Genomic DNA, 16,802 nt, shown 5'->3' with positions numbered 1-16,802 from the left:
GTCCCCTGGGCTGATGGCAGAAGTCAGGATTCCTACAGCATAGATTGATGGAGAATCACTTCATGCATTTTGTCTCATGAAGAAAGATGACAGTTCACCCAGAGAAATCGAAAAACATGATTTCTGATTGAAGAGGCAAAAACCAAGCAAGTGTCAGATTTAGAAAAAGCCATTTATCTTCCCACCTCTCAACATTGTTCAAGTATTGACAAGTTATTGAAAGGTTTTAAAAGGCTCACCACTTATAATAGTCAGACAGAACTGACTTCTTTTGAGGTGGCTTCTGAGACCTTGATCAGCACATTCTCTCTTGTGTTTGAAGTTTTCTCTATGAATAAGGGAAATCAGCTGATCGCTGGGGCTAAGACTGCTTGGTTCCCTTAAATTCAAAAGTTTAACATATACACAATATCATTTTTTCAAGAGTTTCCATGTCCAGAACACTAGTCATAATAAAACCAACACCACTGGAACTACTCCATCTATGGTCACCAGTGATGTCTACATGGTTAAAAAAAAGAATGGGCAATTTTCTGTCCTGATTTCTTGACCACTTCTCTTTTTTAATGTTCTCTCCTCCCTTTGCTCCCACTCTTTTCTGATTTTCCTACAACCTCTTTGACCCCTACTCAGCTTCTTTCCCAAATATCTTCCTTCAGCCCATTACAGGATAGTCCTTCTTCCTTCCCTGTCCCTTTTCCTCAGCATTAGTGATGTCCATATTGTTTTGTTCGCATTATTGTTTTAATTTGGACTGATGACAAAATCTCCCTCTTGGTCCTCTTGCCTTTAATTCCACTTATCACCAGTTTCCACATAATTGCCAGAGAAATTTTCCAAAGTAAATCTCATCAACCCTTTCCTTGCTTAAAAGCATTCCAAGGTTCCCAAATGTCCATAAAACACAGACTTCTTGGCCAGGTATAAGACGATTTCATGGTCTGGCTCCTGCCTACATCCAACTACACCTCTCAACAGGTATCTTATAATCAGACTATACAGAATTATTTGCAAGTCCAAAATGTCCATGCCATCTTTCTGGGATGCCCTTTCCTACTCTGCCAGGCCAGCCTTACCCTGGTAACTTCCTCTGACCATGCCCATGGCACCACCCAATATGGGTGAGATGCCATTCTCTTCTGATCTCTCTTAGTGCCCACTACTTGCCTTCATTATAACATCCACTCATAGTGGTTTGAGTAGGGTTCAGGCAGGAAGTCAGATCCATTATAAATATGGGAATAAAAAAATCTATTATAAGAGACAACATAAATATGGTTCCTTTTCTTGCTCTCATTTGGGGGAAAATGATATAAAAGGGGAAGTTTGAGGATCAGAAAAGCAGTCACTATCCAAACTTCTTGCATCAAATGTGTGGGTGGACCAGTGGAAGCTTACAGAGAAATCCAAGAAGCCACCAAAGGGAGAGCTGATAAAGAAGTCTCTGGAAACTGCCCCCTCTGGGGAAGAAGTTGCTTCTGCATAGCTGCAGCCTAGGTGGGTCCCCAGCCAAGCACCTGGTGGTGGGCCTGGAGCCACTGTTTGAAGGTTAGCTGGGTGAAAATGGGAGGAAAGAACAAACTAGAACCTATCAGGCACCTCTGCATCTATCCAACACCATAGTTGACAATGAAGACCTCCTGAGAGCAATGAATTCTGCATCATTTCTGTCAGCCAATCACACATTCAGGTTATTTATTTTTTTTTAAGAAAAGCAGTCAAGGAAGATTATCCTGGAAAATATAGTTCCCAGCTTTGGTCAAGTTGACCTAACACAGTCCAGCACACCTTAGCTGTCTATCTCTATTCTAGACTATGATGTCAGGAGACAAGGAGTATGTCTAATCCATTTTCAGCCATTGAGCATCAACCCTAGGACCTAAGACATAGAAGAGACTCAGTAGAGGCCTGGGCAATGAATGATGGGCATTGATAGAGCTGATATGGCATTTGTGCTCAATCATTCTCAGAACAGATTGTGGGAATGGTATTTATTTTGAGATCAAGATCTCTCATGTGGCAAGATTGAATTCCAGTGACTAAATAAATGTGAGAGTTCACTGTGAAAGATAAATTTGATTATCTACATCAACACATTTATTTAAAATTTAAGGAAAATGGAAAATGTTTTCTAAAATCAAATTTGCTTTTTTTTTTTCCCTTTAATGTTATCTACATCTTGAGCTTTATTGTATTTTGTTTTAGTTTGAGGGGTTGTCATTTATTTTTTTGTTTTCTAGCTGTGGTTTTTAGGATGCTGAAAATAATGTATATGGAGGGACTGTAGTATGTAAGCAAATTTATCCCAAGGTTAATTAAGTTCTTATCATCAAATCAACACAGTTGAACATAAATCTGTTTTTTAAGTCTACTCCAAGAATACCAAAGTTCATACCTATCTGTCCTTATCTCAGAGAAGGAAGCAGATGTCTCCATCAACAGAAAGAGAGGGGCAGAGTCATTAAGAATCTTCACATAAATTCTTGTGACTTTATTTTAATCCTGGTATAGACAGGAACCCCAAATTTTAATTTATTATTTTGATAAAAACAAAACACTGAACACTTGAGGTGATGGGGCCATTAGGAGAAAGGAGTCACTGCAGGTTTTACTTGGTTCGTACAGAGATTGTGGTGTATTTCTCTTCTTGTTTTCCCTCCCTGGCTCCTTGCAGGCCAGTATTATGTACAGTGACATCATCAGGATAACTTGTTTATCTGGTACTGTATTGTATGGTCTACTGAAGTATTTAGGGGAAAAGTTTTGGAAAAAAAATTAATATGTCCAGGCTCTTATTTGACTTTTACAATCAAAACACTAGATCAGCAATTCTCAACCTGTGTGCCGGGGCAAATTGCTGTGCCACAAGAACTTTAAAACATGCAATACCTCGCTGGTCAGGGCACTGACCTCTTTCCCTTAGATTGTCATGTGAAAAAAATGACAACAGCCAACACAACAATAGCCATCCAGTGTAAATGAATCAAAATCGTACCTTTTCTGTTGTTGTCAGATTGGCAAAAATTATAATATACGTTTTGGTGTGCCACAGAATTTTAGTAATTAGTTCATAAATGCCATGGGATGAAAAGGTTGAAAACTGCTGCTCTAGATCAGTGACTCCCGAAATTATGACTCGTCCCGGCTGTCAGCTGCTGTGGGCGGTTGTATCCCCTCATCCCCAAGATGGAGGGTGCGGTGTCATGCCAGAGGTGATGAGAAACTGCACGTAAAAGTGGCACTTCATTGCATATGCCTCTTATTAAAGATGTTTTGTAAAATTCGACAGTAAATCAAACATGGCTATATTGTAAAAAGAGAATGTAAAATTTGCATGGATTTATAGTATAAAATAAAACACTTTCAAGAAATACTGACTTTACTGGGGATCTCTCTGGAAAATTAACTAACACTGCCCCCCCGCCCCCCACCCGTTAAGGGTAGTTTGATAGAAATTGTTGAAGAGTCTGGTTTCAAGAAAGAATCACTTTTTATGTTTGGCATCAGTGATGAAAATCACTTATGTTTTGGGGAATCTTTCTGTCATTCTCAGAAAGATTGGAAGCTACTATTAAAACCGATACTGTCAAGTTAATCCAAGAAGCATTTTTATGTTTTTTTATTACCAGACATAATGCAAAACAAGGTGTCATTAGATCAATGATGCTGTCATGAATCAACATCCATTTGTCATCCCAAAGAGAACAAAGGACTAGAGGTCAGGGATTGAAAAGGGGAGTGGCCTGGGTCAGAAGTCCACTGTCACATTGGAAGATGTTCCTGGTTATTTGGCTTCAAGCCATCACTGTCCTCCCTCCATCCCTTCCCTCCCCCCCCCCCCCCCATGCCTCGTCTATTTTTCAAATTACTGCAACATCTTTGGTTAGATTACCTGTTAAGAGAAACTTCAGCATTTCTGATTATGGGCCAATTTATGAATTTTAAGCAAAAATGTTAAAAGATCTTTAAGAATAAATAAGTTCCTTAATTCTTACAAGTTAGAACAATCTATCCCTGGCCAGTTTGGCCCAGCAGTTGAGCGTCAGCCTGCGGACCAGAGAGTCTTCCCGCTAGGAGCATGTACCACAAAAAAAAAAAGTTAGAACAGTCCAAACTTACTAACTTGGCAATAAACAAGAGGTTTCCACATAACAGTGTCACTCTGACATGGGAAATCAGAGCTGCCTTAGATCATTATGGGATGAATTTGGATTGGGGGACTGAGTTGCCCAAAAGCACACCCCAAAATCAGATAGGAGATAACCTTTGCAGCTATAGATGACATTCATTCCCATCTGACTGCTCCTTGTCCTGAAGATGTTCTTGTCTTAGTCCCATGTTAACTGTATCCATTGATCCCATACTGGTAGGGTCACCATAAGACTCTGGTGCCCAAGACAGTGCTGGCATAATTACTAACAGAGTCTCCTTTTACTCATACTTATCCTAGTTTATATAATAAATTAAATGGTTTCTTTTAAAACTTACTGTAAAAACTGACATTAAAGCCAAGCTATTTCTAGCTAAGTCAAAGCCACAAAAGTTAAAAAAAAAAAGAAAAAAAGAAACATTAATGCAGGTAATTGGGCCACAGTGAGGCTGCAGTGACTCAGCAGGACCATTCAGCAGGAACAAATAAGGGACTACCACCTCCAGGGTCACAAAGGCAACAGGGGGAGGAGCTCCTCTCCCCTGCCTGCCAATCAACCAGTCTCAGCCTGCTGCTTCTGGGTGGTCCCCTCTCCTGGCTGCCCTAGCTCTCCAAGGCAGCGCTGCACCTAAGTAAAGGGGTGCTGGCTTTAGAGCCATGTGATCTCGGACTGATTACCTCAATCTCTCTAAGCCCTAGTTTTCCATTCATAAAATGAGGATTTTCAGGGTTGCCCTGTAGCACTGGTATAAGGCTCAAAGATTAGGTAAGTAAAGTATTTAAGCCTGGGGTCTAGTGCAAAGTTAGCACAAGATAAATGGAAGCTGTTTTCTTAGCCTAAATCTGAATTCTGAACAGTTTAGTAGATGATTCTCCATATCTTATAAATGGATCCCTATTTTTATGTGCTTTGCTCTCATTGATCCTGTGCATCAGCAAATCCCTTGAGGACAGTCTCCATTTTATACCTCAGTTTTGCCCACAGCACCTAGTGGTCCAGAGTGCAAGGTGCAAAGCAGGCCTTCCATTCATTCCTGATCAATTAATCAAGTGTCTGCCAAGCCAGCGCGCACTCCTGGCCAGGGCCGGCCAGCCCTTCCCCTTGCCCTACAAGCCATCAAGGCATCACCGCAGCAGGGCTGCCCGAGGTAGCCACAGGGAGGGACACGTCTTGTGAGGCGAAAGCACGAGGCCCTACGCGGAGTCGAAATAAATTATTCTTTGAGAGCTTTGAAATTTCACTGCTTCTCTTTTCTTTAACCATGTTCATAAATAATGGAATGTTGGCATTACTCTTCTTCATTCCAAATAAAAAGAGACCTTGGATTTTCAGTTTCCAGTGCTGTGTTGCTGGCGGCTGAAACACATGCTTTCATCAACAGGTGCCCCACCCCCAGATGCGATTATGTTTTGAACATGTGCAGATAGTACGTGTGTATACATATTTTACGTATTTTATTTAGCTGAGGTTTTAATTGAGAGGTCTAGTGGGTGTAGGAACCAGATCAGCCAGAAAATTGCCAAATTTACTTAACGCTACTGCTGTGGAGGCTTGACTTAAAACCAGTGTTTGCTCGAGCACTGTGGTACACATGGCCTGTAGTGACCTATAATGTAATGCTTTAAATCTTGATTATATTTTGTGAAGTAAAAAATATCATGTGCTGTGGTCATGCTGTCATAACTAAATGTTCAAGCCCCTCAAGGCAAGGGCGATTTCCTAGACTTGGGTGCGCACCAGCTCCTAGGGCTAAACCTTTAGGCCAGTATCAGACATCGATTTATAGTAATACTGGCTTTACTACAAGCATTCTTGAGAACACTCATTTGCCTTGAATTTTTATGAAACTTCTCATGATCAATGCGGCCACGACCCCACTTCCCCCAGCCCCTGCCTTCATATCAGTGCACCCCAATTCCCAGACGTGCTCCCTTTCCATGTCTGCTTACTTAGAAATGTTGGGTGTCAAAACATGGACCCAAAGATCATTTGCAATGACCCAGATGTGATTTGGATTTTCTCTATCTTGGTTTTAAAGAGCTTGAGATTTTCTTTGTGTCTCTGTGAGAAGTTAAACGAATGTAAGAATTCCAAAATCCACTTTGTTTGCTCAAAAGCAGCGTCCAAATGCCCATCAATCTTACAAAAATGCCTTCCCTTCACCTATTGTTAGTCTTCATGGTAACAGTTTTGTTGATATAAATTTGACTGTACATTTCATAAAGCAGTCAAGGACAACTCGGGGAGGGTACATCATGTTTCTGCCCACAGAGGTCAGCCTTGAACTCTTCAAGTCCTGAGTAGGAGAAAGGGTCTAAAAGGGGAGACGGGGTCAGTGAGTGTATGTGTTGCCAATGGCTTAATTCTGATAACTGGCTCCAGCATGCAGTTTTGAACAATCATGTGACCAAGTTGTCCACATAGCAGTTCACCACATAAACAAACTGTAAAATTGTCATTAAAACGATTCACTCTTCCAGGGATGAGCAGTTTACTTTTCCCTTTCCCAGAGAAGAGTGTCACCGAATTTTCACATGTGCATCTCACTGTCTTCACAAGAGCCTTGTAAGCTAAGTATGTAGAGATGAAGAAACAATAGTGACAAAGCTATGTCCAGAGCCCAGGGCTCCTTACCCCAGCATACTGCTCCTTCCTTTGCTGGCCTTCAGAACAGGTGATGCAGACCGTCAGCTGTGTGGCCCTGGGGGAATGCTCCTCTGGACCACCTCCCCATCACTCTGAGTACTGTCACATGCTCTCCTCAGCCTCCACTGCCAGTGCCCAATAAACTTACTCTCACCAGGTCAAGCACTCATCACTGGCATCTGCCCTGAATGCCAATGCAGGGTCACCAGGTGGAGGTGTTTAGTTTGTACATTGCTCATCCCAAAAGGGTTCATTAACATTAGGGCCTAAATGACTGTCCTGTCTCAATACACAAAAGGAGTGCCATGGCCCATCAGGCCAGATATAGCTGATGGAGGAGCTGGTGTGCTATGCTCGTATGTAATGCCCACTACATTTACATAATCCCTTCTAATTCTCACTGCAAGTTATATGACAGAACAATAAAATATCAATAAATAAAGCCTAATGTATAAAAGTAAGTATAAAGGAGCTATAATTAGTATTATAAAATGGATAATAATGATTCCAGGATGTTGCTTGAAAGATTTAGTGTTTAAAAATTATCATATTTTACTAAAACTTCACAAGCTAGATTTTTATGCTCTTGTCATATCACAAGGAATCGTTAGTCCTGCCATAGGACTTACAGTATATTACCTTAAGGCCTATAATATTATAGCAAGGCCATAGTAGATTCACACAAGCAACTCCATTACAGCATGCTAATGTATAAAAAGAGAAAAGGAATTTTTTAAAATAAATATAAGCCTACCAAATATGAATTTATGAATGGAGAATAAATATCTTTGGTCATTTCATAATAATATAGTTTTAAAAAGTCTAGCCTACATTATTTTTCCTCCTGGGGTAGCAACATGCTCAGTTAATAATGGAACAAACTACTAACTTCAACATTATTACTGTTGGTATCTCTATTATTTGGCCTAGCTTATACTTTGGAAAAACAATAAGAAAAATAGCAAAAAATACCTAGCAATGACAACGATGCCCTCTCTAAATGCTTATGTACCTACGGTAAATGTTGGCATAAGAGGTTGCAATTATTTTCACCTGTGTGTGCACACAACTTAGCCATGTGCTGTTGCGTTCCTCTTATCAAGAGGTGGTGTCTGTGTCCCCAGACCCTGAATTTGATCTGGACTTGTGACTTGGTGACCAATAGATGCCAACAGAAGTCATGGTGTGCCGGTTCTGAGCCTCTTGGAAGGCCAGGGTGCAAACAGCACCAGTCTAGTCTCCTGTAGGATGAGTGATTACATGATGTAGACCTATCCCATCCCAGTTGAAGCCATCTCTGACAAGCCAGAACCCAACTGACCCAATAACTGACCATAGACACATGAGTGACCTGGGTCAAATCCAGAACTACTCAACTGAGCCCAAACCAAACTGCTAACCCTCAGAATTATAATGAAACAATTGGTGGTTGCTTTGAGACATGAAGATTTGGGGTTGTTTATTAAGTGTCAAAATCCAACCGACTCAACATATAAGAGAGGAAACAATGGTCTTGTTTACACCTAGTTTCCTTTTGTCAAAGGAGTCTCTAGTACAAATTTGTCTACCTCACCTCATTTTATAGTCCTGCTTATAGAATTTTATTCTCTGTGCCTACTTTCTCCATCATTAGGGGAGCTTTCTGCCCAGCCAGCAAACACATGGGTATTCTCCCACTGACCCAGGAGACCCTGTCTTTACATGGCTGCTCTGAAAGGAAAATGGGCTTGGAAATTAATTTTTCACATTTATTTATAAGCCATTTCAAGTTTCTGACCTGTAACACACCTTCCTCAGTGAAGAATGGTATATAGTTATGTGAGACCATCAGAGTCCCTAGGATAAAAGCTGCCTGAAGAAATTGCACTTCATCCTCCAGTGGTGCAAATACATGCTGCTACCTTGTCTTGAGATTTGAGAAACAACCTTTGCCTTATAAAATCAGAAAGCTGAACGGGACCTTGAATTCCTAAAATACAGATTCCCAAGAGAATTCCTAAGATAACAATCATCATCACCTGAGGTTTGCATAATTCTACAGGAAAGTCTGAACAAGGAAGGACTGGCAAATAACCTCAAAAGAAAGCTCTTCATGAAACAGAATAAAGGGAAAAAAGGTAAGGCAAGCTAGTGACAGGATCAAAAGAGTGATGGTCAGGTGGGAGACACACAGGGGTGGAAGCAGGCCTGTATTTCACACAATTTTTCAGGACTGAACTCTCAGTAATAAGATGCTTAATTCAGGATTATCACCAACAATCTCCTGGCAAGCTGTTCGAGTTTCATTTTCCACATCTGATTCCCTTTTATATTAGAGGAGCGGTTTTCCCTTCTGCAACCAATACCAGTGCCAAACACTGTGGCCACAATCGCTCTGCCCAGTTCTCTGATTACGGCAGGAGTAGCCATTTCTCTTCACTGTCGGAGACTGCAACTCCAGATCACTGCCTGAGAGCATGCCATATATATTTACAGCCTAAACAGTGTCTGTCTGGCCAGACTCTTCCAAAGCTCACAGAACTCACAATGGTGTGAAACAACCCACAATGACATTTTAGGCTTCCACCCTTGAGCTAAAGCAGTCCACGTTGGAGATTATTCTAAAGAGAAGCTCCTGTTAAACTGTAGAACTTTAAAGTTATGTCAGATAAGAAATGGCTGAAGGAACTGGAGATTACCTAGACAGTGAGATGATGATTCAAGAGGTACAAATCAGCCTGTGCTAGATCTAGCTCTTACCAGCTCATAAGTGCAGATTAAGAAATGTTCAAGAATTTCTCAAGTTGGTTGACATCACATTGGTAGTTTGATATAAACTATGACAGGATAATTTACACCATGGAAATTAACAAATGTTACAAATGAGAACTTTTTCTGGAAAGCTGTTAAACATTTATTAGCATATCACAGAAAATAGCTGACTTCAATTATTTTCAGGATTATCTTTAGAGAGATTATATTTGGTCATTAGCAATGCTTTGTAAAGCTTTTCAATCCAATGTCCACAAAGGCAAATGAAAATAAAATGAACTCCTTTGAGTATCAATGACATGGTCTAAAGTCACAGAGAATGTAAGCAAATATTGAATGTATGACATAATTAGAATACATAATAATGACAGAACTAAAATATTGGACAACAACAAATGCATTTTATCTTTCCAGTGAGTAGACTTGAAAAGCTTAAGTCCATGCATTTTTCAGGAGGGAATTTAAAATACTGATAAAATTAAACATTGTGAGTAAAAGGATAAGGTCAACATTAGACAGTAATCATTAAAATTTCTAAGGAGAATATATGATGTCAAAGCAGTGGATAGAATTAAATAGAATAAGAAAATAACACAACACGACAGCAACAAAGAAAAAAAAAACCACAAAAATTTAACCAATGAAAGCCAAGAAAAGAGAAAAAATGAGCGTGTAAAATTAGAACATAATAAAAAGCCAGTTATATGGTAGGAAAAAATGCATATAAATTGATAGATGTAAAATATTAAGGTCATCTGTTAAAAGAGGTTGTAAGAATGACTTAAAATACATAATCCAGGTGATAAGTGGTTACAAAGAGGATGTATAAAACAAAGACAGAAAATTTGAAAGCACAAAGGTAGAAAAAATATAATAAAAAAATGTGTATCAAATGAAAATCTGGTATAGATGGATGAATAGATAGATATCAGATAAAATTAACATAAAAGACAATATTATGGGTAGGAAAAAAGGAGCTATAAAATGACAGGAGGTTTAACTTACCAGGATTGTCCCTCACAGGGAACATTTAAAACTAAGTTAAAAGCATAGATTAAATAAATTCATTTGTGCCAACTTCCAAAAGGCAATGGCAAGTTCCAAGAGTTCGAACAAAAGTCAGAAAGATATGCAATAGGAGCTGAACTGCCAGCATTTACCAAATCTCCCCCAAAACAGCTCATTCCTGAGGTCCCTCAGACTAGTGAGTAACCTCCGGGGATAATCCCCTCAGAAGTACCTCCCACCTACTGAAATCTGATTGGCCTGGGCTCACTAACCCACCTGTCTTCTGAGCAGCATATTTAGGGTTATTAATTATAGTAAAAAAGAGGACCAATGACTATAATCCAGAAGTTCTAGTGTTATATCAAGTGGGCTGGAGGAAGACATCGATGCCAAGTGTGGAACAAGACCCCCCCCCCCCGTTCACTGAGTGACACTCTCACTGATGTTTCACGTTATAGATTGTGTCTCTTTTGGGAGAAAGTCATCATGTCACTGTGTTGAGAAGAATGGTGACCATACATCTAGAGTGAAATAATGTAACCTATTCCAGACATGCATCAAGTTTCTACTTGCTATCTTTAGTAGCCTATTTTGCCCCAGAAATCACTGGGGCACACAGGATTTCTGCTATTCTTCTGGAGTCTGGAGTGACACCCCCACCCCCGCCAAAAAAAAAAAAAAAAAAAAAGAGAGAATCTCTTGGGTCATGTGACCCTACCAGCTCTGGAGGAAGATCTCCTAAGGGCGCTGTGTAGAGCCTCTGAAATCTGCAGAGCTTTTCCTCTGCAAATGCAGGTGGATGGATAAATAAGCATGGCCTTGCTCCTGGTCTCCTTGCTGGCATTTTTGAGCTTGGGCTCGGGGTGTCATCATCGGATCTGTCACTGCTCTAACAGGGTTTTCCTCTGCCAAGAGAGCAAGGTGACAGAGATTCCCTCCGACCTCCCCAGGAATGCGGTCGAACTGTGAGTATCAGAGGCGGTGGGAACGATCGCGGCAGGCATTTGCGTGGTGGGTGCTAGTATTATTTTCACATCAGGCTGATAACTGTTGAGCTGAAATATTTCTGCCCTGAAACAAACTCCCCCAGCTCACCACTCACTCGTGCCCTGCATCTCTCCAAAGGTTTTAGTGAGGGTTGGTCACGGCGTTTGTCAGGGGAGAGCAGTGCGGAAACCTGACTGTCTTTTCAACACATTTGTTCTTGGGTTCCATTCTCTCCTTTGGTGGAACCAGAAAAGCAAAACTAAGAAAAGGCAGGAACTTAGAAGACCTAGGATTGGAGGCAGAAAGACAGCTTTGATTTAAGTGGTGTGTGTAATGTGAGTCTCCAGAGGACACGGAATTCAAGAATGCAAGGGTCACTGTTGCTTTGGAGGCAAGAACAAATCATCCCTGGACTGAGCTTGTGCTTCCTGGGGAGAAAGGGTGGAGGACACAGGGGACAGGTGTGAAGAAAGGGAGAGAGAAGAGAAAGAAAGAGGTCATGAGGGAAAGAGAAAGTCAGGATAAATTTTCATATAAGTAGGAATATATGGTTCTCAACTTTAGATTTCTACTGAACTATTTTAAAAGGAAGTTGACAGAGTTGGGAAGGAACTTCAACATCATTTCACTCTATCTCTTTATTTTGCAAATGAAATATCTGGGGTCTGAAGAGTCAAGAGAATTGCCCAAACTCTCACAATGAGTTGAGACAGCCAAAACTAGAAATCAGGCCTTCTGACTCACAGTCTACTGCTCCCCTCCCCGAAATCACCATGTGACTACAGTAGAACAAGATTACTGCTTACCCTGAGCACTGGCAAGTTGTGGCTCAGAGATGGCAGATATCCTCGGTGTTTTTAGCCCAGGGATTTTAAACAGAAGTTACTCTTCTAGAAGCCTTTCCAAACTTGCCCACCCCCCACCCAAAGCTATGGATGACTCTTGCTGTATTACAGAAGGTGGTCACCTGTTCAGTTCACTCAAACATGTTGGTGTTGCATTTCAGAGTTTCACTCAGGGACAACTGGTCGCAGATGTGGCTGGTCCCGCCACTGCTTTTTTCCTTGACAACACAAGTCCTCAGTCCTGCCTAGAGGCAGCTGCAGCAGCATGGAAAATAGCTGGTCCGCTCCGTGTTTTGGCTACACTGTCTCCAATGAGACAGTTATTCCTGATTATGGGAAAGTCAGTCTGGTTTATTAGGTCATTATAAACACAGGAGATAGCTTGTGTACCTGAGCTCCTGTAAGAAGTCACTTGCTTCCAAGTGACTTTGGGAAATTACTTAACTCCCTATGAGCCTCGGCTTCTCACTTCTAAAGTGGTTTTAATCCAACCTGCTTGGTTGGATTGTTGTGAACACTAAAAATTATACCCCCACACACATACTCACATACACATGTCCACCTCTCCTATCTCTTCTCCATTTCCAATTTTTTCCTTTGGGTCAAGTAGTGCCAACCAGTTACTAAAGCAGAGAGCCTCTAATGAGGTTTAATTTGAGGGTGATGCTCCTCTATCCAAAACTCTCTTCTTCACTAGGCTATCTGCTTTCTGATCTCTTTTTACAAGAAGAGAGTAATAATGTTTAAAAAAAAAAAACAGAAGAAAATTTAAAAAGATGAAAGGAAAAAAATGAGAACAAATTTTTTTTTTAAATTCTGCATAGAAAACAGGAAAGAAAGGAGGGAAGATGGAAGGAAGAGACAAGAATAAAATTCAGCCCCAAACCTCAGGGAGTATGTGTGTTTGAGTTATGTGGGAGGAGCAAGGGAAGGATTTTTTAAAAATTCATAATGAGCTCAACGGGTGTGGCTCAGTGGTTGAGCATTGACCCATGCACCAAGAGGTTGCCAGTTTGATTCCCAGTCAGGGCACATGTCCAAGTTGTGGGCCAGATCCCCATTGGGGGCCATGTAGCAGGTGACCAATCGATATTCTCTCTCATCGATGTTTCCATCCCTCTCTCCCTCTCCTTTCCTCACTCTCTAAAAGTAATAAAGAAAAAAATTTTAATGCATACTAAAATATAAATGACTAACACATACCACTGCCCAAGAGCACTTTGCAACTGAGAAAAGAGATTGTAAAAGAGGGTGTGTCGAACAGAACACTAGGTGAAAATTTCACACATGGTCAACCCCTTACAAAGGGGTACATAACAGTGTCCAAAGCTGCTAAACTACAAAGGAGAAGAAAGTGTTTGCCTATTACTGGCATTTTTTTTCCTACCTGAGGAATGAGTATGGTTGTCTGAAAGCTGTTAGGACTAAAGTAATTCTCCCAGATATCTAATCTTGAAAAGATTCTTTTCTCCGCACTCATTAGTAGGGCATGAGTTGAACCATTCTAGAGTTCAGATTTGCAATCTTCTCAGCAAGATGTATCGAGGAAAAGGAGATAAGTGTTGCTTTGGCAGTTAGACAAAAAAAGAAAATTATTTGGGGATATTTTTCATGCCAGTTTGTTAATCACTGAAGAGCAGATAAAATGCCAAGTGAACTAGAACTCAGACATTGTGTTAGGATGAAAGAGAAATTATTTTTGCTTCCTTAACAAGATTGGATCAGGTTCATCTGGAACACTAGTAGACGGAAGATGAAGTGGTTTGTTCAACTAAGTGTTTCTAATTCACCTTGCAGTCCTCCACGTTTGGGTATTGACTTTAATGGTGATCACATCAGGTATAGGTAGGTGGATGGAATAGCTGGGATCCCAGGACGGCAATTGCTTAATCCATCAACATGTCAAAACTTCATTGTCAGTCAGATTCACTGAGGGAAACCCCTCCTAATTTTACCATGCACATTTTTATTCTATCAGATTCCATCCACCTTGTAATAGTCTCATTTTATGTACCCGCCAGGGATCGCTAAAGATTTCTAATTACCAACAGTCCGCACATGCTGATATCAACACCAAAAGCACAAAGAAGTACCATCGACAGGCAGATTTATTTACTGAGGGGCCCCTACTGTTACTTGATGCCTTACCTATACTACTTCACTAAACTCCACAACAGAACTGCAAGTTTGGTATTACTGCTCCATTTTTCAAACGAAGCAAACTGAAGAACAGAAGTTCAGTCACTTGAGCAGTCACCCAACAGCTCCCAAGGGCAGAGCTGGGATCCAAACTGGAGCTAGTTTATATCTCCTTCTGCATGTTATATACAATGAAAGTCTTCTGACTCCTTTCATTCCTTCCTCGTAAAAAAAAAAAAAGGCATCCTTTCAAATTTGACCAGCAGTCAATCAATTTTTTTTTTTTCCTGTAAAGAGTCAGATAATAAACACTAGGCTTTAGGGGCCATTCAGCCTCCAGTGCAAGCTCTCAGCCCTGCTGTAGTTGTATGTGAGCTGCCTCAGATAAAATGCAAACGAATTAGCATGGTTGTGCTACAGTAAAACTTTATAGACACTGAAATTTAAATTCATATAATTTTACAAATCACAAAGTATCATTCTTTCTTTGATTTTTTTTTCAATCATGTGAAAAACATTCTTAGCTTATGGGCCACAGAAAAACAGGGGGCAGGCCAGATATGGCCCCCAGACTGATTTAGATCATAGATGAGAGTGATTAAATATTACTCACTTAAGTAGGGTACAGGCAGCCTGAGACAACATGGAACCATGGAGAAAGTCCTAAACTAGGTGGTCAGGGTCAGGAACAGAGGGAATTCTAAGGTAATAATCACAGGTGGGCCTTTAATTTGTTCTGACAAGTCAGAGATGATAGAATCTCAGAGACTTGAGTTCAAACCCAAGCTATGCCCTTGTTTTTTGCTCTATCAGTTGGGCTCTTGGCTGTGCAATGGAAATTGTAGTGTGGGTCTTGCAGTTGCTATGAAGATTAAGTAAAACAGCATAAATAAAACACCTAGAACAATGCCTCCCAGGTGGTGGTGGTGGTGGTGGTGGTGGTGGTGGTGGTGGTTGCTGTTGTCATCTATAAAATACTAGGAAAAAAACCACTTAGCACAGAGGTCAGTCATGATGATGAAATGAGTCAATAGATATGGAAATGCCTTGGAAATTTTATGTAAAGATCTTCATAACTCACCCTGGCTGGTTTGGCTCAGCAGTTAGAGCATCGGCCTGCGGTCCAGAGAGACCCGGGTTCAGTTCCGAACAAGAGCACGTATCTCTGTTGCAGTTTGTCCCCAGTCCTGGTTGGGTCATGCGGGAGGCAGCCACTCGATGTGTCCCTTTCACGTCAATGTTTCTCTCTCTCTCTCCCTCCCACTCTATCTGAACAAAAAATTGAAAAATGTCCTTAGGTGAGGATAAAAATCTTCATAACTCTGAGATAGTTTATGGTCTCCCACTTAAAAATAACCTTCTCTTCTCCCAGTGGCTGGAACATTTATTCTGTGTGCATTTTTCTTGTAAAAAAAAAAAAAAAAAAAATATATATATATATATATATATATATATATGTATATTCCTTCAGGCTTTCAATAGCTTTCAAGAACTCAGCAAGCAGGTTTCATTCTGACCATAGTCAAAGGAATTTTGATGTCTGACTTACTCTAGAAACTCAGCTTCACCTAGAGGCAGTTAATGAATCTAGAAAAGACCCTTTGATCTTGCTTTATTCTTCCTGGAGGTAGAATTTCTAGGGAGAATGCAAGCACCTATTCAAAATCTGAAATTTTAATTCTAAATGACAATACAAATACAGCTATCTATTTATTGAGCAGAGTTGGATGACCACAATACTAAGAGGAGAAAAGGGTCTATTGATGGTCATTCTCAGCAGAGCGAGACCTGTACTGAGATTACATTGTAAACAACTCATATTGACAACCTCTTCAAAGCAAGTTCCTGTATCGCACTGCAATCTCAAATGACCAGTTCTTACTTCTAATTATCTAAGTATACTTTTCCATTTTTATTTTCTTTCTTTGCCTTATATTTTTTGTTTTGCTGTCGTGGTTTAGATCATCCTTAATATCCTATCACCATAGATTAATGTTCAGTGAAGACCTTTAAAGTGTGCTCAGTTTAGTCTTTCCTTTGTAGGTCCTTAGTTCTGTGAAATGTATCAGTGTTGTGTGCCTAAAAGGGAAGCCTTTGCTATGCCAATAGGTTCAGTGATCTCCAAGAGGGAAAGAGTTTTTGATGCTTACAAACATGTTTCATTGTGAAATCTTTTTCTCTCAGAGCATCTTCAAGGATGACTATTCTGCAGAACACACTTTGGGAAAGGCTGATCCACTTGTGGTCTGTCCAACGCCAGCCACCAGAACAAATC

At 40.5% G+C, this 16,802-nt stretch overlaps 1 protein-coding gene across 2 annotated transcripts in view; it reads left to right on the top strand.

Annotated features, from left to right (window-relative positions):
- Positions 1-11,290: 11,290 nt before the first annotated feature.
- Positions 11,291-16,802, top strand: part of FSHR (follicle stimulating hormone receptor) — a 148,756-nt gene continuing 143,244 nt past the window's right edge. For both annotated transcript variants that reach the window (XM_036262882.1, XM_036262881.1), the window contains exon 1: positions 11,291-11,521. In XM_036262882.1, coding sequence (XP_036118775.1) covers positions 11,370-11,521 — 152 coding nt within the window. In that variant the 5' untranslated portion in view covers positions 11,291-11,369. The remainder of the gene's footprint in view (positions 11,522-16,802) is intronic.

This window comes from Molossus molossus, unplaced genomic scaffold (assembly GCF_014108415.1).
Source record: "Molossus molossus isolate mMolMol1 unplaced genomic scaffold, mMolMol1.p scaffold_m16_p_15, whole genome shotgun sequence".
Taxonomy (NCBI): domain Eukaryota; kingdom Metazoa; phylum Chordata; class Mammalia; order Chiroptera; family Molossidae; genus Molossus; species Molossus molossus.
This window is presented reverse-complemented; position numbering and strand designations above follow the sequence as displayed.